At 55.7% G+C, this 25159-nt stretch overlaps 1 protein-coding gene across 1 annotated transcript in view; it reads left to right on the top strand.

Annotated features, from left to right (window-relative positions):
- The window catches only part of IQSEC3 (IQ motif and Sec7 domain ArfGEF 3), an 89091-nt gene that overhangs the window by 23346 nt on the left and 40586 nt on the right, over window positions 1-25159 (top strand). Inside the window, exons 2-3 of the mRNA XM_060112950.1 lie at window positions 3110-3193; window positions 20883-21162. Of these exons, the coding sequence (XP_059968933.1) occupies window positions 3110-3193; window positions 20883-21162 (364 nt within the window). The remainder of the gene's footprint in view (window positions 1-3109; window positions 3194-20882; window positions 21163-25159) is intronic.

The following is a 25159-nucleotide window of genomic DNA, read 5'->3' as shown; positions in this document are numbered from 1 at the left end:
CCCCGATGGCCCACTCCTCTCATCCCCTGAGAACTCCATGCTCCTTCCCAGCCCAGCGTGGCAGCAAGACCAGGGATAAGCCACACACTGAAACCCTCATTCTGGGTCTGGACTGCCCCGCTCTAGGGTCAGCACATCCACCCACAATCCAGCCACCCCATCAGCACTCATCAACTCGGGGCACCTGGGATCGCTAAAGCCAGGGAGGACCGAGTTCTGCCTAAAGTCAGGGGCCCTGGGGTTACGTACCCGAGAAATAAGCTTTCAGCCTGGATACCATACGCCTCCCTCCTTTGATTCCAAGAGCCCAGGACTGAGAATGGGTTGTGTTCTTTTTTTCAGAGGGGCCCCCTTCCACTGCCAACTTGCTGGGGCTGCTCAGTTCCAGATCTCCGAGGGCCACGGCCTTGGGCTGCGAACTGCACAGACCGCGAGGTGAATGATGCAGCATGGCAGCTCCAGGAAGGCCCCTCCCGGGCTCCTGCTCTGGGCCGGGTTGGGGGCTGTAGGATTCCAAGGTCTGGCTCACGTTCCTGGCTCACCTTGAAGGGTGCCCCTCACCCCAAAGCGCAGCGGTTGCACTCAGGCCTGTGAGCACAGGCTTTCCTCCTTTCTTTACTTCCCCAGCAGCAAGGGGAAACAGGCCTGCCTACAGGTCCTCCACCTAAATGCCCAGCGTCTTCGGTATTCGCTCCACCTGCTGAGCCTCAGTTTCCACCACAATGAAATGGGGATGCAGGGATGTTGCAGGTTGCCATCTTCCCTGTCGATGAATTAGGTACCAAGGGCAGAGGTCTGAGAAGCCGGTTCTGAGAGTAGCAGGTTCTTGCTACGTGGAGGGGACGTTTTCTGCCTCTCGGTGCTCACAAAATGCAGCACTGGCTGCCTTCAGGCGTGCAGAGAGCACCCTTCGTGGAAGAAAAATTCTTCCTTTCTTTCTGTCATTTGAGCTGATGAAATTAAAGCCTGGGTCAGAAAAGTGAATGAATAAAACGTTTGCTCATATGACCCTTACCTTTATGATGTGCTTGTACATTCACTGTTGTATCTGCTCCCCTGAAAGCCCTGCCAAGTGAAGGATTCACTATTATCCTACTGGTGAGAAAACGGAGGCTTCGGGAGATAAAGGACTTGACGAACCTACACAGGGGTTGTGGTCCGCTTGTGGAGGGCTGATGAACCCAGCACAGATCCCAGCACCTTATCGGGGCTGGGCTGGGGGCAAGGCCTCAGGCCAGCTGTCCTGGGTTCTGCAGACAGGCCTCCTGCCTCACATCTGGACAGGCTGTGATGGGTGGTGGCAGTTAGTTATCACGTCTCAGTTTTCTCTGGTCTGTGGCAGTTTCTGTCTCTTTGTGGATTTCAAGACCTTGACAGTTTTGAGGAGGACTGGTCAGATATTTTGTAGAATGTCCTCGATTTGGGTTTGTCTGACGCTCTCCCACGTTTGGAATGGGTTATAGGTTTGGGGGAAGGATACCACAGAGGTGACGTGTGCCTTCCCCTCACTGCTCCACTTTTTTCTTCCAATTTTATCTCTAACGGGAATGAATTCTTGGGGTTCCTCTGTGTGGGTTCTCCTCTGAGGTGGAGGGAAGGGAGGTCTGGGCCTGACTTAAGCTAAGACCTGCCCAGATCAGGCACTTGGACGGTGACCTTGGGCAGGGCAGGGGGCCAGGGTGGTCAGAGGTGGGTAGCATGAAATTAATCCCAGAAGGAGGCACCGAGGGGGTGTCTATTAGGAAGCCCCTGGCCCAGGCTGAGAAGGTCCATGGGCAGGAGGTGGATAGAGAGGAAACAGGGGAGGGGCTGAAGGCAAACTCCTTCTCCCAGCTGGACTGTCCTGAGGGACCCCATCAGTAGGAACCCCAAAAGAGACTGCGACCCCCAATACACTGCCAGCCCGAGCCTGAGGTGTGGAAGGACTTGGAGACATCCAGGCTTATGTCTCCCATCGCACGTGCCAACGCAGCCGCGTCTGGTGACCTGGGAGGACCACGTGGAACTGGCCTCAATGCTGCTCAGGGGAGCGGCTCCCAGCCCTGGGAGGTTGATCAGAACAGAGCCCTTTCGGGTCTGACTTTCTCTGACTTCATGCTGGTGACTGCTTGCCAAAGGGGAGAAGGCAGGAGGTCAAGATAGCTTTATCCAAAAGTAATTTCAGGGGAGTTCCCTGGCGGTCCAGTGGTTAGGACTCCACGTTCTCACTGCCAGGGCCCGGGTTCCATCCCTGGTCGGGGAACTAAGATTCCACGAGTCGCACAGCACAGCCAAAAAAACCAAACCAAAACAACAACAACAAAAATAATTTCCGTGTTAAGTCTCAAGGTGGCTCAAGACAGGTATTAGAATCCCAGCCTCGCAGCAACGGAAGGACCTTGGAAATTGTGTAGTCGAACAGCTCTCAATTCTGGCTGCCCTTAGAAAAATCACCCGGGGGCTTATAAAATGTCCTGCTTCCCCTGACCCAGGCCAGCCCAAGTGAATCCGTAATTTAAAAAATCTCCTGGAGAGATTAGTAAGCAGCTGGGGCTGGGAATCGCTCCTGTGGTTCATTAGTAAATAAGCTGAAACCCAGAAAAGGTGAACCAGGTATCACAACCCAAGCCACCTGTAGCGATGGCCCCAGAACCCGGATCTCCACCTTCCGGTCGGCTTCTTCACCCACATCAGACAAATCTCTCATCGAGCCGGCAACTCTAAGGCCTCTATGAGTGCTTTGCATCTCTGCATATGATTAGCTTAAAACTGTTCACTGCGTGCAATTCTGCGCATCTTGGATGAATAGACCTAGTTCCGCCTCGCTGGTCGGACCTCAGTGGGGGAAAGGGTTACAGAGGGCTCACCGTGATAATGACAAAAGATACAGTCAAATAAATGTTACGTCACATGCAGGAGCCTGCTGCAGGGATTGGGGCGCAGAAGTAGAAGAGGTCAGGGGGCTGCAAACAGGAGGCGGTGTTTGCACTGACTCAGTGCTGCGCGTCCTCCCCTGGGTAGTGTTTGCGACCTTGGTGTTACCCAGGGGCAAGGTGTTGGGGCAAGGTGTTGGGGCATGAGCGCCTTGGGGTCAGAGGGCGCTGACCTTCTTCCTCTGCTCTGCCCTCAGGAATGAGACTGTGCTGCACCAGTTCTGCTGCCCAGCCGCCGACTCCGAGCAGAAGCCCGCCTGCTCCGACCTGGCCTCCCAAAGGTGGGAATAATTGCCGGACGGTCCTCCCTTCCCCACCCCCACTGTCCTTCCCCCTCCAAGCAGAGCACACACCGGGGCCCTACTCGGCCTCTTCCTCCCGAGTCTCGTGGGTTTTTTTATCTGGTTTTACCTCCTCCCTCATATTTCCATCTCTCCATCTTTCCTCTGGACCCCAGATGAGCCGTTCCCGATTTTTAGGTCATGATACCCTGCTGGGCAAATCCCAAACCTATGCTCCTTCCCACTAAGCAGCCTGTAAAAAAAAATCACCTTTTTAAACATCAGGGGAAATTAGCTTGATTCTATCTATACGTCTCACGCGGTGGGTTGTCTGGCACCCGAAGGTGCCCCATCAGTAATAGTACCCATCCTGCCTCTCATATCCAAGATTTGCATTTTTCTCTCTAATCTTTCTCCTTCCACAAAGGAGCCAAGGTAACTTTGATTTGAGGTTTGTCATACTCCGCTGGGTTTGCCGGCCACCTGGGAAGGGAGGGGGCCCAATGAGAAGTCAGGTCTGGAGTCCCATCCCAGGCTCTCCCCGCTGTCCCGTTCTGCATCGTTCGCCCAGCCTCTCCCTTCCCCGCAGGCTCTCGCCATCGCTTTCCTGCTTCCCCTCCCCTCCATCGTCCACCCCCCTGTCCCTCCCCTTCTCCTCCTCCCCAGCATCGCGTCCTCTCCCCCATCTCTGTGCTGCTCACACTTTGTCCACACGTTTTCCATCTCAGTTCAGTGCATTTCTCTTTTCTTTCCTTGTTCTTTACCTCCCTGGGGGTCAGGATACTCAGAGTCCAGCCTGAAACGCACCCCACCTGCAGTCTCCTCTTGTTGGAATGAACTTGGGCAAGTCCCTGGATGCCCCTGGGCCCCACTTTCCCCATCTGTACGATGGAGGGGCTGGTCTACGCAGGGAGCAGCATGACTTCCCATCTCACCGAGGCTTCTGGGCTGCTCAGAGTCTGGACGGGCTTTAGGATCCGTCTCACGGGAGGGCAGCAGAAGGTCCAGAGCCGCGAGCACCCTGGCCCGGACGTGCTGCACTAAGGGCCACGTCCAGGTTTAAGCCTCAGCGATGCCACGATCCCTCCATTCCTTGGGAAGTAACTGGGCAGACATCAGAGATGGTAGCCAGTGGGCTTGGGGATGGAAAACCTCCCCCGAAAGGTGTTACTGCTTGTTTTCCCTCAAAGGGAGTCCCAGCGGATTGGGAGACGCAGGACTCTGGAGAGGGAATGGTGGGAGTGGAGCCAAAATAAGGGGCCCACCCTGGGGATCCAGGACCGCAGGAGGCACGACCACATCGGGGGAAAGAAGGCAAGGGGAGGGCCAGTGCTGGCCGATGCCCAGAGGTCTCAGGGCCGAGCTCTGTGCCCAGGACCTAAGGAGAGTGAGGCCACCTGGATCTCGAGGGGCTCCCCATCCAGGGGCATGCGATGCCCCCGAGTTGAAAATGGCCCTCCTGGAAACGGGAAGGAAGAAGAGAAACGGGAGAGAGAGACGGTGGGAGAGGAAAGGAAAGAGGGCAGAGAGTGAGAGAGAGGCCCAGGGTGATGGGGAGCAAGGGGTGGGAGGGCCCTGCCCCATCCCCTGAGCGGTCACTCTCAGACACAGGAGAGGCTTCCTCCTAGAAATGTACTCCTCGGCAGGGAGGAGAAGAGGGGGGCTGTCTGCTCTGTCCCCTGCCCAGCAGGCCACCTCAGTCCCGTCCACCTCCACTGCTGCCCCCCAAGCACCGGCATCAGATGAGGGTGGATAACAGGGCGCCCCCAAGAGGCTCGCGCCTGGCAGGCGCTGGGGACGGAAATCCTCCCTTGGGTCCCCCACGCCCCTTCCTCTCTGTCCCGCTCACCCTTCCCTCTTTTTCTCCAACTGCCTGGCCTCCTACCCCGAAGCCCCGAGTCCTGCTCGGAGGCGGTGGGAGGACCTGGTACTGGAGACAGGGGCGGTGTACTGGGGCGGGGCGGGGCACTGCCCGTTCATGGGGGCCGGGGGCCAGGGGAGCGGGCTTCTTATACATCTATTATCAGTTTCCCATGGGGGGGCAGTGATGCTGGGAGGGAGGGTGGGAGGTGGGAGATTCTCTTGGTCCCCGAGGGCCTGTGACACTGCCCCCTGCCGCCCTCCGTCTACGCAGTCCAGACCCTCAGTCGCTGTCTGCTTCTGTTCCCAGTTATCCCGAGTCGTCCCATCTGTCTGGCTTGGAGTGTGTTTCTGTCTGTCTGTCTGTTCGTCTGTCTGATGTCAGCGTCTCAGCTTCTCTGGGAGGAGCCCCCTGGGTGCATTCGGACGTCCAATAGTCTGCGTGTCAGTCAGTCTGTCTGTTCTTGGCTTCCTGGGGGGATTCCACCCCCAGATAAGCTTTCTCCCTTCAGACTCCCAACATCCCTGCTCCCAACCTGATCCGTGACCTTCCCAGCCCCTCCCTTCCCTTTGACCAGGCGTCCCGCCCCCAGAGAGCATACCCAGTCCCTCCCCCCACCCCTCCCCCGAGTCACTCTAAGGAGGTGCGAGGTCAGAGGCCTGTGTGCTGTGAGCACACGGTGGCGTGGTGGGTCGCCAGGCCCTCGGGGCCACGCTGGGGAGACCCTGGGCTGGGCTCTGAGACAAGCCAGCCCCTCCCACTGCTCAGCCTGGGCTCCCACCGGCTCAGCAGGGCCGAGATGGACTCCTCTGGGGTTTCCAGGGATAAGCCAGGTGGTCTCTACAGGGGTCCCAGTAAGGACTGCACGCCATCAGTCAGAGCTCAGGGTCGGGGTCTCTGGTGTGTGAGCGCAGGGCTGGCCACCTCCCTCCTCTGCACCTGGCCAACAGTGACCCAGGTCGGCAGAGCCTGAGGTGCTATGCCCTCCCTGTCCCCACCCAAGCTGTGGGGCTGAGCGGGAGTCCCCTTGCTGAGCCGCTGGCCTCGTCCCCGGCGGGTGGCGGCCCATCACCCCTAGCGCCTCTGTTCAGACGCACAAAGACCAGCTGCTGCAGCCTGAGGGAAACCCTCGGCCCGGGGAGACCTGGGGGTCCAGGAGAGACCCTTGCCCCTCCCAAAGCCCCAGTCCTGGGTGTGTGTGTGGCGGAGAGGGGCTAGGACGGCCTTCCCCAGCTACCCAAAGGGCAGCCCTGGGGGATGGGGTCAGGAGAAACTCTGTCTTGGGACACGGAGCCTTGGGGAGAGCTAGGGATGGGCAGTGACAGGGCCAAGGGACGGGGTGCAGCGGCGTGGTTATGGGGTTGGCAAGGTCTCTACCACCCGTGCATCGCCCCAGGCACACAACCCATGCTTCCCAGGTGACAGGCCCTCGGGTGAGAGCAGCCTCCAGGGACCACGAGTGGAGTGCATGCCTCCCGCCTCCCCTCCGCTGCCACTAATGACAAGGCTTTATTCCGGGCCACTGACCAGGCCAGTAATCACAGCCCTGCTTTCCATCCGCGGGCTCTCCTCCCTGTGGGGGTCTCAGTGACGTCGGGAACAATGACCCTGGAGCTGGCCGCTGCGTCCTGCATCTAGAGAAATAGTGGCCCATTTGTCTCCGTGGGTGGCAGAGTGGGGCCTGAGAGGAGGAAGACTGGCTTCTGTTAGAGTAAGGACAGGAGGTGGCGGGGGACGAGGGGTCAGGAGGGGGGCCACTGGGCAGGAAACAGAACCAGCCCCAGCCCTGGGGAGGGGGAGGGTCTGGGGGCACGCTGCGCGTTGGGTCCTTCCGCTAGGATGGAAGAGGCACTAATATTACGGAACCTGCCGGGGCGTGGCACTAAGCACTCAGTACTTTATCTCGCTTCATTCCGTGTGACAGCGCTATGGCCGTTTGCAGATAAGGACTGGAGGGTGGAGAGAAGTTTGGGGTCTTGACAGAGGGACCCCTGCCAACTAGTTTTGGAGCCGGAAGGTCAGCCCAGGCCAAACTCCGACAGGCAGCCGCTTTCCACGGAGCTGCCGCTAGGATTTTCTTTAGGAGCACAGGAGGAATCCTTCCAGCCGTTCCATTTGACCCTAAATAACATCTATTTTCTCTGATTATAAGTTATACTGCTAGTTGTTGGAAATGTGGTAAATGCAGAAGTATAAAGAAGAAAATAAAAATGGAAGACAGTCATATAGAATGAACCACTGTTAATATATTAGTGTGCAACCTGCCAGGGTTTATTTTTCTAGGCTGGGTTTTACATTGTTCCCCCAGGAAAGAAAAAACGATTTTGTAGCCTGCCCTTCCGACGCAGGGCACCGCAGCCAAGGAGAGCCTGCCACCCTGACCAGTCCCTCCTGGTGCCCCTGCCCCCATCAGCTGCCAACCAGCCAGGCCGGGGGCCCTGCTTGGGATCCCTGAGGAGGGGACACCCAGCCAGGAGCGGTGTTGCAGGGAGAGCCCTGCGTCAGCAACCACCACATCTTGTCTCTCCCCAGCGGCCGGAGGCCTGATCAATGGACCAGACAGAGTTTACTCAGGGATCACAGAGCAATTAAATTCTCAAATCGATACAGTTTAGGCTTCAAACAGCTGGGCTCGGGGGCCACTGAGTCCTTTGCTGGCTGCATTAGTCGCATCCAGGCTCCAAGGCTGCTGGGAACCCTGCCCCACCCCCCGTGGAAGTGGGGAGGGTCATTCTGGGGCTGCAGAACTGCATGCTCTTCCCCAGAGACAGAAAGGCCTCAGCTTCCCTCGTGGCCCTGGGTGGAGGCAGGACAGGGGTGGAAGCGGGCCCACCCGGCCTGCCCGGCCCCCAGTCTCTGGGGTCCTTGCATCTTCACGTCAGGAGGGCCACAGGCAGCAGAAAGGCCAGGGGGGAGCTGTCTGGTCTCCTCGGAGACCGGAGATTCGTTTCCAGAGGTCTTTGCAGGGGTTGGGGTCCTGCACCCTGAGCCAGGGCTGTGAAGACCCCCAGGGTGCGCTGCCCTGGAGTGGAGCCCAGGAGGGAGCCCTGGGGGTTGAGGACCACCGTCCATGGTGGGCGCGGCAACCTGCCTTCAGTGCAGAGCAGCGGGCGTGGGGAGGGGCTGCTCCTCCTTCTTTGGGCCTTGTGAGCAGATGTGCTCCCTGTCCTCTGAGGGTCCCCATGTCGTCACAGCAGAGTCCAGCCCGGCTGGCTCCATACCAGAGGGTGACCTCAACGGAGGTGGCAGAGGAATTTGGCCCTGGAGCTAGGGAAGTCTGTCCCCTGTCACTTTACCCCTCTGTGCTCTTTGCCCCACCTGTGTCTTCCCTGCCAGACCCTGGAGACACAAAAGACAAAACAGATGCTGTCTGGGTGGGGACGTCCCCCTAACTCAACGGGCAGCAGGAAAGCTCTGTCCTGAGCTGCTGTCTGCCGTTCTGCTCTGTGGGACGTGGGACTCGTGTCTGGAACAATCTCCTGTGTGCCTTCCTCCCAGGCCTGGCCATCCTCTGAGATGGTCTCTCCCAGGACTTAGTTGGTCACCAGAGGTACTCAGGAAACGCACATGCCCAGGGGGCGGTGCCTGGGCCACCACGTGAGCCAGGCCAGGCTGGGCCCGCGTCCAGACAGCCCGCTTCCCGTCAGCAGCGTGTTTGGAGCAGGTTAGAGAATCCCTCCTCCCTTGGTGTTTCTGTTATGTGTCCCTGCACCCACAAAAGGGAAGGAGAATGCTAGCTGTCATGTGCTGAGCGCTTGCTGTGTGCAATAGATACGGGCATTATTTAATTTTCACTGAAAACTCATAAAATGTTGTTATTCCATGTTACACACAAGGAAGCTGAGGCTCCGAGGTGATGAATGACTTGTCCACGGGCCGTAAACCTGGGAAATGGCACAGCTGGGACTTGAACCGGGTCTGTTACCGCTTCTATCACTGGAGACAAAAGAAGGGAGGGGTTCGCTGGCGCAGGAAGTGAAGTGTGGCCACCACCCTGCACAGACCCTCCCGGAGAACGTGGCTCGTGGTCCAGGGACCGAGAAGTCGGGCCTTTCCCTGCCACCCCCCTCCCAGCAGGAGACTCAGGCAGCCTTAGGTAAACACATCAGCACAACCAGACTGAACAGAAAAATGACCAAGAGAATATTTTTAGAGGAGAAAAGCTCTAGGCTTTATTATTTAAAGAAATAAACATGGGAGCTCCTTGGTGGTTTAGTAGTTAGGATTCTGGGCTCTCACTGCTGTGGCCCGGGTTCAGTCCCTGGTCGGGGAACTGAGATCCCACAAGCTGCGTGGCATGGCCAAAAAAAAAAAGAGAGAGAGAGAAATAAACATAACTAAGATAATACTTCCAGAATAACAAAATGAAAGCTATCACAAGGATTAGCATTTATTAATGCAGAGTTTCGTCCAGTTTTGGGGGAAACAAATTCTTGTTCCATTTGCTGAAAACTTCTTGTTTGAATCTTTTGGATATCCTTTTTTCATTCCCAGAACGTGTGGCCTCTCTTTGCAGGCCTAGAGCTTCTTCTAACCTCACTGTTTCCTGTGCTGTCTTGTTTTCTCCTCTGAAAGGTCATCTTTACCTGTTCATTTATCTTGTAACTGATAACACAACTATGAAAATGACATAATTCCAATAAGCATTTCTGATGGATGACAGAAAGAGTTTTAAATGCGTTTCCTCAGACCCCAAATGAGGAAATAGTCTATAACAGGAGGGACTGCATGAGATCAGGCATTCTTCAAGAATTTACTGCCTTTGAGAGGCATTGGAATGGTTTAAGAAAAGAGATCTTTAAAGATTACTTTGTGACGATTAAAAAACAAAACAAAACAGAAAAGACAGCTGTTGGTGAAGGAAGACGTGTTTTTGTGTCTGGAGCCAGGAGAAGTGTGGCGGAGCACGGAGAAGGGGTCCGTGGACTTGGAACCACAGGCCGTCAAGGCGGCAGAGAACCAGGAAGACTTGGCCCTTTACTGCCCAGACAGGAGACCCAGGAGAGGAAGTGCTTCACCCCAGGTCTCCCACTGGTGATGCTGGTGTCATGCAGAACAGGGTGGGCTCAGGCCACCTGACATCGCTGGTGCTCCCCCCACTGCTCTAGGCCTCAGTGTCCTCAGCTAGCACATGGGTGGTGACCAGTCTAATCCCCCCAGAGTGATTCTATAGGAAGGCAAGGAGCTGCCTTGGCCGGATGAGGCATCCACATCTGGCCAAGGGAACAGGAGCGTTTGCAAAACAGGATAAAGCAAAGTGGTGTGGCCTGAACAGGAGCACCTGGGCGGAGGCTCGTGGGGAGGAAGCAATGGAACCTGAGTCAGAGGAGGGCTGGGAGGATGGCTGGCCACGGGGTTCCTTTCTCCATTTCACTTACTGTGAAAACACAAAAGGCAGTTTTAAAGGAGACCAGCCTCACCTCACAAGCATGACCCCACAGCCCTCGCATGACCGCCTGTCTCGTTTCCATCCCCGTCGCCTCCCCAGGGTGCGGCCTGGGAGCTGGGCTGGGCCCCCGGGAACGAGGGAGCGTTCGGTGGCAAGCCAGCCTCAGCCTCAGCTAACTGTATGCAGCGTCTGCCAGGTGACAGGCTCCTTCCCGCCCTCCACTCCACCAATCCTCCCCACCGACCTTCAAAGTCACGAGGGTGAGAATCCCTGTGTCCAGTTTTCAGCCGAGGAAATGCTCAGGGAGGGGCAGCAACTGGCTCAGGTTCTGGAGGTGAAGACAGAGCCCGTACAGACAGAGGAGCGGCGGGGCGCCTCTTTCTTGTCACTGTTTGACGGGTCAGGCCTGGGGCCCCCTCCTCCCCACCCCCGCGCAGGCTGGTGGGAACTGGTGTGGGCACCGGGCTCTAAGTCTAGGCTGCAGTCTTGCAGGTTTGGAGAATCAATTAGGCATCCCTGTGGTTCTTGGATTCCAGGGGGACTGACTCACCAGAAACAAATTCATGAGAGACTGATGTATCACATTAGGATGCATTTACTAATTCGTAACAAGAGACGATTCTGGTAAACAGGAGACTCTTAATTACTGACCAATGAAGAACTCTACAATACAAGGGAATACAAAGAATTCCCTTTCTTCTCTGAGGGCGGAGAGATGAGCACCAGATTCTTGTGGGATTCCCTTCTAGGTCGGAAAGGAGCAGGGTGAGGAGGTGGGATAGGAGGGCCTGGGCTGGAAGGTGAGCTCAGGAAGCCTTCAAGGAAGCACGAGGATGCGGAGCAGCTGAGAGCACAGACAGAGTAACTCAAATCCAGGTTCAAGTCCTGGCTTCGCCACTTACAAACTCTCTGACCTTGGTGCGATTACTGAAGCTTTCGAATCCGCGATTTTCTTATCTGTCCAACGGGGACAAGAGTAGCACTTAGCTCTTAGGGTGGTTGGGAGGATTCAACAACATGACGTGTGCAAAGGTGTCTGGTATATAGTAGGCACTCAATAAGTGCTCGCTGTTTTAAAGCTGGACTTTTCAAGAGCAGAGAGGGAGACATCAGTTAAGATCCAGGAGTCTCAGGAGAAGGGTTCTAGAAACTCAGGTGTGACTGAGAAATACTTAGAGTGGGCCGACTCCTTCAGGGGATGGAGTCCCAGCAGGAGCCCCTAGTATGGCAATCAGGAGGGGACCCACTACCCTGCATCTTGCTCAGGGTCGTTGAGCTGTGCCCTTCAGGGAGAGGGTCCAGTCCCTCCTTTGGACAGCAGGCGATGGGCATGGGGGAGGGGGCCACTTTCAGATGTTTCTACTCAAGCCTAGCCCGTGACACACAGAGTTGGCTGGAGAGAGAACGAGAGAGAGAGAAGCAGGGTGGGGTGTGGGGGGGTGACTCAAGAACTGAGGGACCAATTTGGGGAAGAGATCAAAGAAGCTAAGAGCCCCGATGGATGACAATCAAGCAGGGCCAACAGGCCGGAGAGGAGATTTTCTAGACGTCAGGGCAGGGGAGGAAATTATTTAACCCAGCACTGGGCTGTCACGGTGCGGCTAGGATGCGATTAAGGGCAGAGACATTTTATCAGGAACACCTTCTCGCCAGCCGGCAGTTTGGCTTCCTCTTAAGAGGAGGAGACAGTTTAGCCCCCGCAGGGAAAGGTTTATGGCCTGGCACTGACCCCTGCCCTGCCTGGAAGGGGGTGGCTCCCCATGCTGGGAGCTCTGGAGCTTCTGATGGTTGCTACTTATAGGGCTTAGAGCATCTCACATACATTACTACTGCGATCCTTTCCTAGAGAGGAAAGTAAGGCCCAAGTAGGTTAGGAGAATTGCCCAGGGCCACACGCAGGTGCATGGCAGAGCCCGGCCGCGTGGCGCCGGGTCTGCGTTTGTAACTTCTACCGTGCTGTGCTGAACTGTGAGTTGGCTGACACCGCCTCGTGTGCTCCCTCCTCTCAGGGACCCCAAAGGCACTCACACCCTTGACCTGGCTGCCAGCGGCTCACAGGCTGATGCTTCTCCCGAGTCCACCTCTGCCAGCCTCACCTGGCATTTCCATGGGCTATTTCTGCATGGCTCCGGACGGTCCCCATGGTGCCTTTGGAAATCGTTACCCATCCGGCCACACGGGGCCAGAAGCAGGGCTCCTGAGGGAGCAAGCCCATTTTCTCACTCGAAAGCCCTCCTTGTGCAGTAACGGGCACAGCCCGGCTGCGTCAGAGCCCTGCCATCTTTCCAGTCCAGCCTGGAGCTGGGGGCTGGGGGCCGTCCCCTGAGAGGCCCTCCTGCCCCTCCCTGGGCTCTGCTAGACCGTGAGAGCTCCCGAGCCGCCCCCGCCAGCACGAGGAGCACTTGGCAGTGCCCCTGCCCAGCAGCCAATGCTGCTTATGCAACATGACAAGGAGGAGATTCACCCCTAAGGAGAAGCTGGGGATGATAAACACAAATCCAGGGCAGGCATTCCTCCGAGGAGAGAAGGAGGAATCCACGGATATGGACGGGCTGTTTCTTGAGCTGGGTGCAAGCGAAGATTTTTCTCCGAACCTCGCATACACGTTATTCGTATTTGCATGTATCAGATAGTTCATAATAAAAGGAAAACGTGGACTAAAAGCCAGAGTTCACTAGGCTGTAACTATTCAGTGCAGCTGTGAGGTGACCGTGGGGTGTGTCAGGGACAGATTACAGGCCATACTTCTGCAGCTTCAGCCTCAGGGTGGGTGAGATGGGAATGTGGACAGACACGGGAGGTAAGAAAGCCCGAGGTGTATTCGGGGGCTCAGAGGGGCACGCACTTGGGAGCTGTGTGCGGTGTGACAGGCAGCGACCGGGGCGGGCGTCCTTAGAGCCTGATTTTCCTTCCAGATCCACGTCTACTGGGAGGAAATCAAATGCTCAAAAATATTAGGCCTCCAGGGGCAATAAGATGGCGTTAGTCCATGCGGCCCAGCTTGTGAGTCTGTGAAGGAGGCGTCCTGAGGAAGCTTCTAGGTGAGGCCTCCCTGGTGCTGGCATCCCGAGGAATGGGCTACGCAGGGGCCGTTTCCACGTTGGACTCTGGGGTCCCACCGTGACTGGGCCTGGGTCTGGGGAGGGCACAGGCCCGGAGGAGGACTGTGACGCCTTCAACAAGAAACCCGCCCCCCCGCAGACAAAGTAACCCAGCCAGCACCTTCTGGAGCAGCTGTGTAATCAAAGCCTGGAGTCTCCAAGGAGCCCACGGGAGAGACAATAACTCATTCTCTCGGGGCCTTGGGATGTGTCACAGCCAATGAAGGCAGGGCGGCCTCTGCAAGTGGACAGCAGGGAAGACACAGCCACCCTCCTCCAGGGCATTCTATTGTGAACTCTGGCTTCCAGCTTGGATGACACGGGGTCAGGGAGGCGGGGAGTATTCTGTTGTGCCCCTGCGTGTGGTGTGAACAGGAAGGTGCATGGCGGCCAGCATTTCCTAGCCTGTGCTTGGAATCAGCAGCGAGTGAATTTGTTTCTTACGCTGGCCCTCTGTTCACTGCAACCTCTCCCCAGTACCATCTGGGACACCCAAGGACACTTGACTCCCCTTGCTTGGCCTTTATCCTGACCACCTGAGATCACTTTATCGATTCAGGAGAGGGAGAGACAGGAGTTTTAGTAAAGGCTGAAAAATCTTGAGATGTGAGGCTTTTTGTTAGCCTTTGTCTGGAAAATGCCTAGTTTCTTTGTCCCAGAAGAGCTTTAAGAAAGGCTGGCAGAGACCGAGATAATCTAGTGCAATTGGTCAGGCCCTCTGGGGGAATCTTCTAGCCCAAGGAATCCTCCAGCCTTCAAAACACTCCTGGCTGGGTCTCTGGTAATTGCTGCTCTGGCCTTTGCAGGGAGGGGAAAGCAGCCCTCCCTCCCCGCCCATCACCCCCACCAACCAGCCGCAGGGGCTGGGCCTGCAGGACCCTCCTCATGCCTTTCTCTGCCTTTGTGCCAGGACCTGGGTGCCCCCTCCCCTGAAGTCTTCCCCTCCCCAGGCCCAGCACCCCCCTCCCTGGCCCTCACAGGCTCTGCAGTAGCTCCTGTCCCCTCAGCTCCTGGCACTGGGCAGGGTCTGCCTGGGAGCCTGGGGAGGACACCACTGCCGGGACCAGCCCCCTGGCAGGGGCTGCACAGCGGCCCTCCCTTCTCCCTCATCCTTCTTAGGGACGTATTTTCCACGGTGGCCAGCACACCAGCCTAGGAGGTCACTTCGTCTTCATCACTCTCTTGGAAAGGAGATATTCACACACCCATTTTGCAAATGAGAAAACTGAGGTGCAGAAAAGTTAAGTGTTTCGCTCGAAATCACCTGACTAGTGAGTCGCAGGACCAGGGGCTCCCTCCACTCAAGCTCTCTTAGCGGTGAGGGAGGATCCGTCGGTATTCAGGGGAACAGTGACTGGTGTCTGAAAGCCCTGTGGTGTGTGGAACCCTCATGTTTCCTCTGTATGACCAGAGCTGCCGGCAGCGCTTGGTGCAGCCCTCAGCATATGGACAAAATCCATGATCATCCCTCCAGAAGAGCGTTTTCAGCCCCGTCCGCGGAGTCTGTAAAGCCTCTGAAAGTGGAGGTAAAGCTTGGCGTGTATGAAATCACGTGCATTTTCTGGTAAGAGAGTCCAGAGTCTTTATCAAAGACATCTGGAGCCCAGAAAGGCTTTGCAGGTCTCGGGGCAGGGAGACCAGGGTAATCCTGGCTGACAAGGAAAAGGAAGGAAAAAGAAAAGCTGGGTCTCCATCGCTGACTGGTGCCTCTGGGAAGGAGATTCTGAGTTCAGGGTGCTGGATGCTTACTAGAGGATGCTGGGGACCAACACCCATAGAAGGGAGGGCAGGAACACGGCATGGGGCAGAGAGAGAGTCAACCCGTGTTGCAGGTCCACCAGAAGCCTTGGCTAATCCCACGGGAGCTCTGGAGGGAGAGTGACCTATCCAACCCATGTTGGGTCATGTGGCTGAGCCTTTATGTCCCCTCTTTGTCAGCTGTTGGATGCAGATAGCCCTGGGGAGGATTTTTTTTTTTTTTTTTTGCAGTACGCGGGCCTCTCACTGTTGTGGCCTCTCCCGTTGCGGAGCACAGGCTCCAGACGCACAGGCTCAGCGGCCATGGCTCACGGGCCCAGCCGCTCTGCGGCATGTGGGATCTTCCCGGACCAGGGCACGAACCCGCGTCCCATGCATCGGCAGGCGGACTCTCAACCACTGCGCCACCAGGGAAGCCCCCCTGGGGAGGATTTGACTTTGGCCCAGTAGCTCACTGCAGTTCCTGAAGGAACTGGGGTGGGGGGGGTGCAGCTGACAGCTAAAGGCAATCTTGAACAGCACCTCCAGAGCTGGGCAAGCAGTCCTTGATGAGGGTCTGGGTGGTACATCACCAAGCTCACCACAGTATCTCTGCCCTTGGGAAAGTATAAAAGATCAAATGCCATCCATCCATCCATTCCTCCCTCCCTCCCTCTATCCATCCACCCAGCCATCCCTCCATCCATTTAACATTTATTAAACATGACTTAAAAGCCAGCTCACTGTGATAAGCACCTGTGACAAAAAGGTGTACATAGCACCGTCTGGTGGAAGACAGAGACATATCGATGAACAATTAGGGCACAAAGTGGCCATTGCTAAAATAGAGGCAAGTGCCAAGAATTATTGGAGCATATTGTAGGGTGGACTCTTCCTGGGGCAATGAGTGAGCCCTGAAAGGGTTGACAAGGCAGAGAGAGGAATGGATGGAAGGGTCAGGGGCATGAGGCATTTCAGGCAGGAGGAAATCACGGGAGAGGCGTGGTGGTCTGAGGGTGTGTGGCAGATTTGGGGAGAGTTTCAGCGTGGACAGAGTGGCTAGGTCACTCCCGGAGATGAGGCTGGAAAAGGAGATCGGGGTGAGATCACGAACGCTCTTGAGTACCGCTCGGCTATGGACGTGAGAGGAACAGTGAACTGTATCCGGCGTTACTGGAAAGTCACTGCTGGGTTTGGGGCAGAGTATTGGCGTTAAAACATCGCATTTTAGGAAGTCAACTCCGACAGCAGAGATGATAGACAGGCCGGGTGGTCACCGGAACCTCAAGGGAGTCCTATATGTGCCAGGACCAGGCTTGCTCAGGGGGTACCTGGAATCCCACTACACACAAGCCAGCGTCCCACGTGAGTGACCCTCCCCTGATGATGCTGAGTTCCAATACAGATCATTCTGGTCCTGTGTGCATGCAGTATTCCTCTGAGCAACTGCTTGTCCCCCCGAGTTCTCAAAGACTCTCATTTCCCATACTCACATCCTGTGTTCTCACGCGTGGCATAACCCCGTGGATGGCCTAGGCCCCTTGTACGTGTATCAGCCTAATGTCATGTGGGTACAACCAAAGCCTTCTGAGAACCTCTCATTCTGATGCCACCCACATTCTACTTTTCCCTTCTCAAATGGGTGCCCCAACCCAGGCAAGACTCTTGTGCCAGCATCTCCCAGCATCACCAGCAGGCTAGTGGACTACCATTCAAGGAATCTGTTTCTGCAGCTGGATATGAAGCCCAGGACCGCTAAGTTCATAAGGATTCCTCTCCAGAAGCTCAAGGAAGAGGCTTCAAAGAAGCTATGCTTGTCATAGAGTGAATCCCATTCACATGATTCCTGTCCACGTGCCAGGCTGCCTGAAATTGGACCCACTAGGGATGCCGGCTTTATGATGTGAGGTCAGCCTGGCAAATTCTGGAAACTTAAGGGACCCAGCCTGTGTCTGGAGAGGAGTGATGCTCTGGGCGCTGGAACAATGGACTTCCAGTTCCGTAAGAGACTGTGGATTGAGAGAGATGGTCCTTCCAGCTATGACAGCCTAGGCTGAAGATTTGAGCTTCTTTCCCTGTGCCCAAAGCACAAATCCACACAACCAGCACTGGACAAACGTCCACCTAGGGCATGCCCCACACTGTGGTGGGTCCCACCAGGGGGTGAATACACACAGATTCCTCAGAGGCCATGGATCCCATGACTCGGTAACTCCCAAGACCAAGGCCCTTCACTGGGTTCTTTCTCCAGTGGGTGGAGAACGGTGGTGGGAGCCAGTCCATCTTCACTTGTCTCCCTAAAGACCCTGGGAGTTAGTCGGGGGTCTGGGAAAGGCCATGAGGAATGATGAAAAGCCCTATTATTTCAATTTTGTGAAGGTTGACAGGAAGGCTAAATATTGAGAACCTCTTCCACTTAGGAATACTCCATGCTATTTTTCTGGGCATTCTTGTGGGACTCCATGCTATAGGGTTTCAGCTCAGAATACATCCACCATTGCCATCAACTACCGTGTGCCAGGCACTGTACTGGGGGCTGTGCCAGCTGTATTTATTCCTCACAGCAACTTTGTAAAGGCCTTACAAGGATGCCTGTTTTGCAGATGAAGAAATAGAGCCACAAGGAGGTTATGTAATTTGCCCAAGGTCACATCACAAGTAGCAGAACCAGGATTCTAACCCAGGTCTGCCTTCCATATTCTTTGGCCTCCACTGACAAGTCTAAACCTTGCCATGTTGATGACAGTAGTCTTGGGTTTCCATCGCCACCTACCACCACACAAGGCTGGGGAGTATTGTAAGGAAGGAAGACAAGGATGGGGTCCCCTTTCCAACACTCTTCATCATACACCTGGCGGGGGCACAGTCTCTCGGGTCCTTGTGCACATAGGTGGGCAAAGACGGCGTTGGTTCCACCAGCCAGAGAGCCTGGAACCTTGGGGCCGGTGGGCCTTGGTGGTCTGGCCTTGGCACTGGAATCCAAGCTCCCAGAACGTCCAAGCTGGAGGGTCCCTGGAGATGAGTGAGCTCCTGTGAGGTGGCAGGTGAAGACACTGACTCAGGAGGACACGAACTACCCGAAGCCACAGAGCTAGTTAGAACACTGTGTGTGAGTGTGTGTGTGTGCATGCACGTGCACATGCTGGAGATGGCAGTGGGGGCCTCCTATCTCCCAGACCCTACGGATGAGTTCAGGTGAGAAGGCCTTGGAGCTTTCATCCATATCCAGAGTGGTGGCCCACGAAAGAGGTTATTTTAAAACTGTGTTTTGTTTTAACGTAAGTAGTGTCTTTGGGACCAGGTGACCCCAAGAAGTGTCAACAGGAGAGTGGCGGATGAGACACAAAAGAGAAGGAAGCCAAGGCAGGTTCATTAATGATCAGGTCACTGCTTTGGGCAACTGGGGTTCAATCCCATGGGGCACTTCTGGGCGATGGTGTGAAATGTGTCTCAGAGCTGTCCTGCCCAAGAGACAAGGAAGCTGGGGTATTTGTCTACCAGCCTCCACTCTCATTGGTTGAGTGCTGCTGTTGAGGGGCATCAGCTCCTTAGAACCTCTTGCCAAGCATCCTCCAGCAGCATAAAAAGAGCAAAGGGCTATTTTTAAAGGTGTTTGGTCTCTAAAGAGTCTTGAAAACCTTTTAGGGTTAAGAAGCCTTGGGCATCAGCACCAAGGACAGTGCAGAGAAGAGATGGGTGAGACGGAATGCTGTTCCCAGGAGGCAAGCTGTGCTGGGAGTTGGAAAGGGCTATTTCCATGGGCCCTGCAGGAAGAATGGCCATGTCCTATCACAAGAGGAGCTGAAGTTAGATCTTAAACAGAACTTCCTGGTGATACTAGTGAAAAAACCACGTACTTAGAGCTCATCCAACTATACAGCTTGATTGACGGCCACAGAAAAACTGACAAAGCAAAGAATCATGCAGTGGCAAGGAGTTTGAGGCTCCTTGTTGCTAGGGCTGGCCAATGAGCTCTTCTTTATCTATTCTTGGGGGGGTGCAGGGGAGTGCTGGGGGGACAGATGAAGTTGAATGAAGAGAGGATTCTTCACTCCACCCTTGGTTATTCTAGCACCAGGAGGCTCCAAAGTTTGGGTGGAAGCAAGAGCTTGAAGAGGTCCCTTCTCTGGCATGATTTGGGGCATCTTACATGGGACAAAGCCGTGGAAAAACTAAGTCCTAAGGTTGACTGGCCCTGCAACCAGAGCCAGCCCACCTCCCTGGGCCCCTGCTCCTCATACGTGAAAAAGGGAGATGGGAAGGATGAGCTAGATAACCTTAGGGACTCTGTCCACTGCCGAAGCCATGCCAGTGGCCTTGGGTTCTCTTCAATTCATCCTTCAACAAGTGTTTACTGAGCCTTCGTTGTTTGCTCAGCACTAACTGTGGAGAAGGGATTCGCATAGAATACAAGCGCCGGGCTCTGGGGGGAGCGGGGAAGGGAGATGGGGAACTAAGGGTTAATGTTTACGGAGCACTTAGTCTGTGCCAGGCACTGTGCTAAGCACCTCACATACGCTGACTCCCTTACGCCTTGCATGAGCCCGTAGGGCAGGTTCTAGTGCCTCCTCTATACGGATGAGGAAACCAGGGGTCAGGGAAAAAGCCACTTGACCAAAGCCACACAGTAGTGGAGCTGCACTGGAGCCCACACCGTGAGCTGAGATGCTTCTCCTCTGTGAAGGAGGCAGTGACTCTCTGGTGTTCTAGCAGATGGAGCCTGAAAGCTGGAAACACCGGAAAGGCGTCATGCAGGAGATGGCTCAGCACTGGGCCTTGGGGACGGGCAGAATTCAGAGGCTGGCCGGGGAGGGGAGCAACCTGAGTGTAGCAGCCCCCCCGGGCAGCCAGAGTGTCGTCTTAGAGGAGGCGGGTGGGTAGCAGCTCTGGCCAGCCTGCTGGTGGTTCCACAGGAAGAGAGTAGTTGCTGGGGAAGAACAGATACTTCATAACCCAAGCCAGGACTACAAGCATCACTCCTCCCCGCAGCCTCCTTTTGGGCAGTCTAAGGATGGAGCTGGTTCAGCGGGGATCAGCTTCCTCCCAGCTACTTAAGCCACTGGCCAGAAAGCCAGACCATCGATAATTACGGTAGTTAGCACACACAGAGCAGGGATAATTACGGTAGTTAACACACAGAGCAGGGAGCCACGAGCCAGGCACGGCTTTAAGAACTTTAACCAGCTTAAGCCTTCCAGCATCCTTATGAGGTAGGTACTAGTATTATTCCTGCTTTATAGATGGGGAAACAGAGGAAAAGTGAGGTTACGTAACCTGCTCAGGGCCCCAGAGCCAATACGAGGCAGGGCCCAGCCTGGAACCCAGGTAGTCTACCCTTAAGCACCTGCTCTACCGCTTCTAAGCAGGTTCCTGAGCTTCGGCCAGTGCCAGCCACTCCCTCCCTCTGCCCCCGGGGACCCTCCGCAAGCTCAGGCTCTCCTCCAGGGCCGGGGCCCTTCCCTAGTGGGGACCGCAGGAGGCCCCCGCCAGCCCCTCCGCTGGTGAGGCCCGTCGCTGCCAGAGGGCCCCAGCCCCCCTCCCCCGCACTCACATGCACCCCGCCCCTCCCCCCAACCGAGCACCGTTGCCTTTCGTTCACAGTGACGGCTCCTGCGCCCAGGCCGGTGCGGGCACGGAGGACTCCGTGGCGGCGGCGGCGGCGGCGGCGGCCGGCAGACCCAGTGCCCACGCCCCGAAGGCTCAAGCCCAGGAGCTGCAGGAGGAGGAGAAGCGGCCGGGGGCGGGGGGCGCCTCCCCGCGGGCCGGCCTCCACTGCGCGGCCTCCCCCAGCAGGCAGCAGCCTGTCCCGGCAGCGGCGCTCTGCGCCCGCGCCCCTGCCGCCTCCGATTACGAACTCTCCCTTGACCTAAAGAATAAACAGGTACCCAGGGCCTCCGAGGGGGGTGGGAAGGGTGGTGGAGGGCCCTGTCTCGGGCGCTGTCCAGGGTACCAGGGATGCCCCTGTCTAGGCCGCCTCTGCTGCAGGCAGACCTCTTTGCCGCTAGTTCTCCCAAAAACTGAACCAAGTGACTGCCCTCCCCTGCAGCCCAGTTCCTCAGGCAACCAGCCTTCCGTGGCAGGGGTCACCCCTGTAATGCCAGGCCCACAGGCAGCGTGTTCAGGGCTCTGCCCCGCTGACCACTGCAGGAAGACCAACTGCTGACACACTTCCCACCCCCAGAAGAGATGGCCCAGCTTACCTGCCCACCCAAGGGGCCAGCCCCATGCTCAGCACACACAGGCTCACATGAGGTTTGAAGACAGTGGTCTCCTCCAGGTAGACTGAGGAATCCCAAGATTAGCCCAGACTGGGGGAGTCCAAAGACCTCCTTATTGGAGAACAAATTTCACTGAGGAGTTCTGAGCCTCCAGCTTCCATTCTGTGACGCAGGAGGAGAAAGTAGTCAGTCACTGGGTCCCAGCTGAACCCTCCAAAATGATAACGGCATGGCTTGTTTGGGTGGAAAATTAAGAGACCTGAAGGAAGATCTGTGTGTGTGTGTGTGTATGTGCGAACGCATTTAGAGAAAGAGTTTATGATTTAATATTGCTAAGAAAGAGCATTGAGCTTGGAGCACAGATGTGGGAGCTGATCCTTGTTCTTCTAGTTCCTCTGTGACTTGGGAAAATGCCACTTAAGCACTCTGGGCTTTGGTTTCCTCATCAGCAAAATTGGGAATTAGACCTTGAATCATCTCTGAGGTCCTTTCTAGCTCTAAAATGTGTAGGTTCTAAAGAACCATTCTTTAACCCAACGGACTGTGAGTTTTTGAAGCGAAGCTAATAGAAAAGTCACTAAGACTGAGTCAAGCCCAACCAAACTCTTTTCTTCCTTTCAGCATAGATGTCGAGCTATTATCCAAGGTCAGGGGCTGCAGGTGGTGCACCAGGTTTCAGTAAAGTATTGGACAAAATCTCCCGTGATATCTATGTGGACAGGATAGGAAGTGGGTTACTTGACAATATAGTCAGGTGGGCTGTTCTCAAACGGAATTGTCAAAAAACACTGATTTTTCTATCAGTGCCAATGGCAGGGTCATTGAGTGGGGCACTGTCCTTGGTCCTGCCCAGTTCAACCATTTCGAGAAAGGACTGATGCAAAGCTGAAAGGGAAAAGCTAATACCTTGATGACAGAATCTCAGATTTGAAAAAAAAGAAAAAGACTCATTAGGAAATACTGTTTAAGTGGAAAAGGTCAAATGAAAGAGGGAAAAATCTAAAGTTCTGTTCTTAGCTTTGAAAATCCCACAGCACTACTATAAGATGAGCAGGCTTGGTCGTGGGTGAGAGGCCTTATGGATTCAGTGGACTATAAGCTCAAGATGCATCAATAGCCAATGAAGCAGTTGCCAATGATATGGGTCCAGCAGCCTTCACAGATGGGTAGATAAAAGCCCCAGTGTAAGGGGGCAGCTGCCTGGAGCCCCACACTAGTTACCGGTCAGGCTGTCTTGTTCTAGGGGTTTCATTTAAGAGGGAAAAAGAGAATCCTGAGGTTCTAAGTTTCTTCTAAGAAAGAAAACAACTGGCTGGGGTCATACAGGGAAACTGTAGACATGAAAACCAGTTTTAAACATGGAAGAGCTGAATGTGAATTGGCTGGATTAGATTATTTTCTATCATTCCAGGTAAAAATAGTGGTATTAATGCATGAAACTTGTAGGAGAGGAAGGGGTTTGTTTTTAGCTCAGTTAACAATTAGAGCTGTTAAAAATGTAGACTGTGCCGCTTCTGAGGTAGAGGAAGCCCATGCAGGGGCTGGGAGGCAGTCCATCTGGAACCGCATGCTGTGATGTGGGCGGTCAGCTGGCACAGATGAGAACGTCCTCTCAGTTCCCCTTGAGGACAGAGACCATGTCCTGTTCATCCCGTCCCCTGGCGTCCAGCAGAGTGCCTCGGGCAGAGTAAGAGCTTATCGAGTGAATATTTTTTGAACAGCTGCGATGCGTAAAGCAATGAGGGAGTGGGGTACCAAAAAGAAAAAATACATGGTCCCTACCTGCTCCCCAAAGAGATTACAGTTCAATTTAAGGAGTATCCTGTTAGTAACACTAGAGGAAACTGGTGCTTCTGCTTGGGCAGGGGATTAGTTTAATTCTAACTGATTCGTGGGGTAGAGAGGGTTGTGCAGGGTTCTGACGGGCACTGTGGACCTTCTCCATGGTGCGCATAATTCTAGTAGACGGGTTTGCACATCAGGCCAGCAGCAGTGGGGCAGGAAAGATGAGGGCTGGTAGGGGTGTGGTGGAGCCCTCGTGCCCTGGGGAATAGCCCGCCTCCCCTGGCCCCTGTAGCTGTCCAGGCCAAGACAGGCTAGGGGTGGGAAGAGGAGGGGAGAAAGGGACTGAGGGGAGCAGGGGGGCTAAAAACACAGCACACGTTTACAAGAGATGGAGCACCACAACTCTCTCTTCTGCAGATGCACTGTGTGACCTTAGGCAAGTTGCTTAACTTCTCTGAGCCTGAGTTGCCTCATACCGCCCTTTGCCTCTACTGCTAACATTCCTACCCCCCTCCCACTCCTGCACTGGCCTCATTCACTCCTCCTCTTGCTTTAGGACTTGCTCTCCCGCACCTTCCTCCTCGCTGGCAGCTCTCCCTGCCCTCCCAAGGCTGTGTTGGATGCCGCTTCTCAGTGGTCCCACAGCACCCAGGCATTCCCAGACATAGCCCAGGATCACCATTCCTGTTTACTTGACGTCTCCTTTAAGGCAGGGCAAAGACACCCATCATGACACCCCTGGTGCCCGACACAGCGCCTGACATGAGAAGATGCTCAAAGGATGAAGAGCAGAAAGTAACAGTTCAGTGACCTGAAGGGGGGGATGGGGACGGGCACGAAGCCTGGGCCAGGTCCTGACTCTACCTCAGGTTTCCCTGAGATCTAGGATTTCGTATTCTGCTCCTGTGATCCTCATGAGTCACCCACATCCTGTGGTCCTCGGGCTGGAAGGGATCTGGGACAATCACCATCTCCCCAGTTCACCAACCTGCCAGGCCCGCTCCATCAGCCAGGCCAAAATCCCAGGTGTTTTCCGTGGCTCCTCTCTCCGCCCCGCGTCTGATCCAGCCCCCCACCCCCCACGCTACTCTTAACCACTTCCCAAGTCCCAGCCTCTCCTGCCATCCCCCCCGCCCCTGCCCTAGGCCTGTGTGCCCCTGGGGAAGCCTCCTATAGACCCTCTGCTTTGACCTAGTCCCCACCCCGCAGCTGCATCCTCCTTGTGAGCAGCACATCGGTCATGGTCCCCCACATGGAGGTGCCCACGGCCCCTCGTTTTCTAGGGGAGAAGGACTTCAGGCTCTTCCGCCCCCAGATCCAGCCCCACATCCTGCCTTGCTCCCACTCGGGGCTCCAGCTGTGCCTCTTGGCTATGCTTTGAGCCCTCATGTACTTCGCTTCCTCTGCTGGGAACACTCCCCACCCATCCCCCGGTCACCCTCACCTGGGTGATCTCTACCCACAGTTCAGTCTCGGCTCAGAGTCCCCGAGCCGGTGTGTGTGCTGTTCCTGAGTGCCCACGGCGGACTCTGCCGTCTGGCCGCATCCCCCTCGGGAGGGCAGGGGCTCTGTCATGCCCAGGCTGTCGCAGAGTGAGCAGATTGTGCTCTGAATGCCTCTGGGGTGCCGTCCCCTCCACCGTCGGGGTGAGGAGTGAGCACTGCCTGGGGGTGAGCCCCGGGCGCTGCCAGCCATGCCCGCCACCCAGCACAGCCTGGCGTCTAGGAACTGCTGGGTATTGGAGGAGCACAGGGATGGACAAACCAATGAATGGATGAGGCCCCCAGGCTTGCCATTCTCCCCGTCCCGTGCACCGACTGGCCCCCTCCCCGAGGCCCCACAGGGAGGAGACTGTCTTCCTTTGCTTGATTTGCC

This window comes from Mesoplodon densirostris, chromosome 11 (assembly GCF_025265405.1).
Source record: "Mesoplodon densirostris isolate mMesDen1 chromosome 11, mMesDen1 primary haplotype, whole genome shotgun sequence".
NCBI classification, from domain to species: Eukaryota; Metazoa; Chordata; class Mammalia; order Artiodactyla; family Ziphiidae; genus Mesoplodon; species Mesoplodon densirostris.
This window is presented reverse-complemented; position numbering and strand designations above follow the sequence as displayed.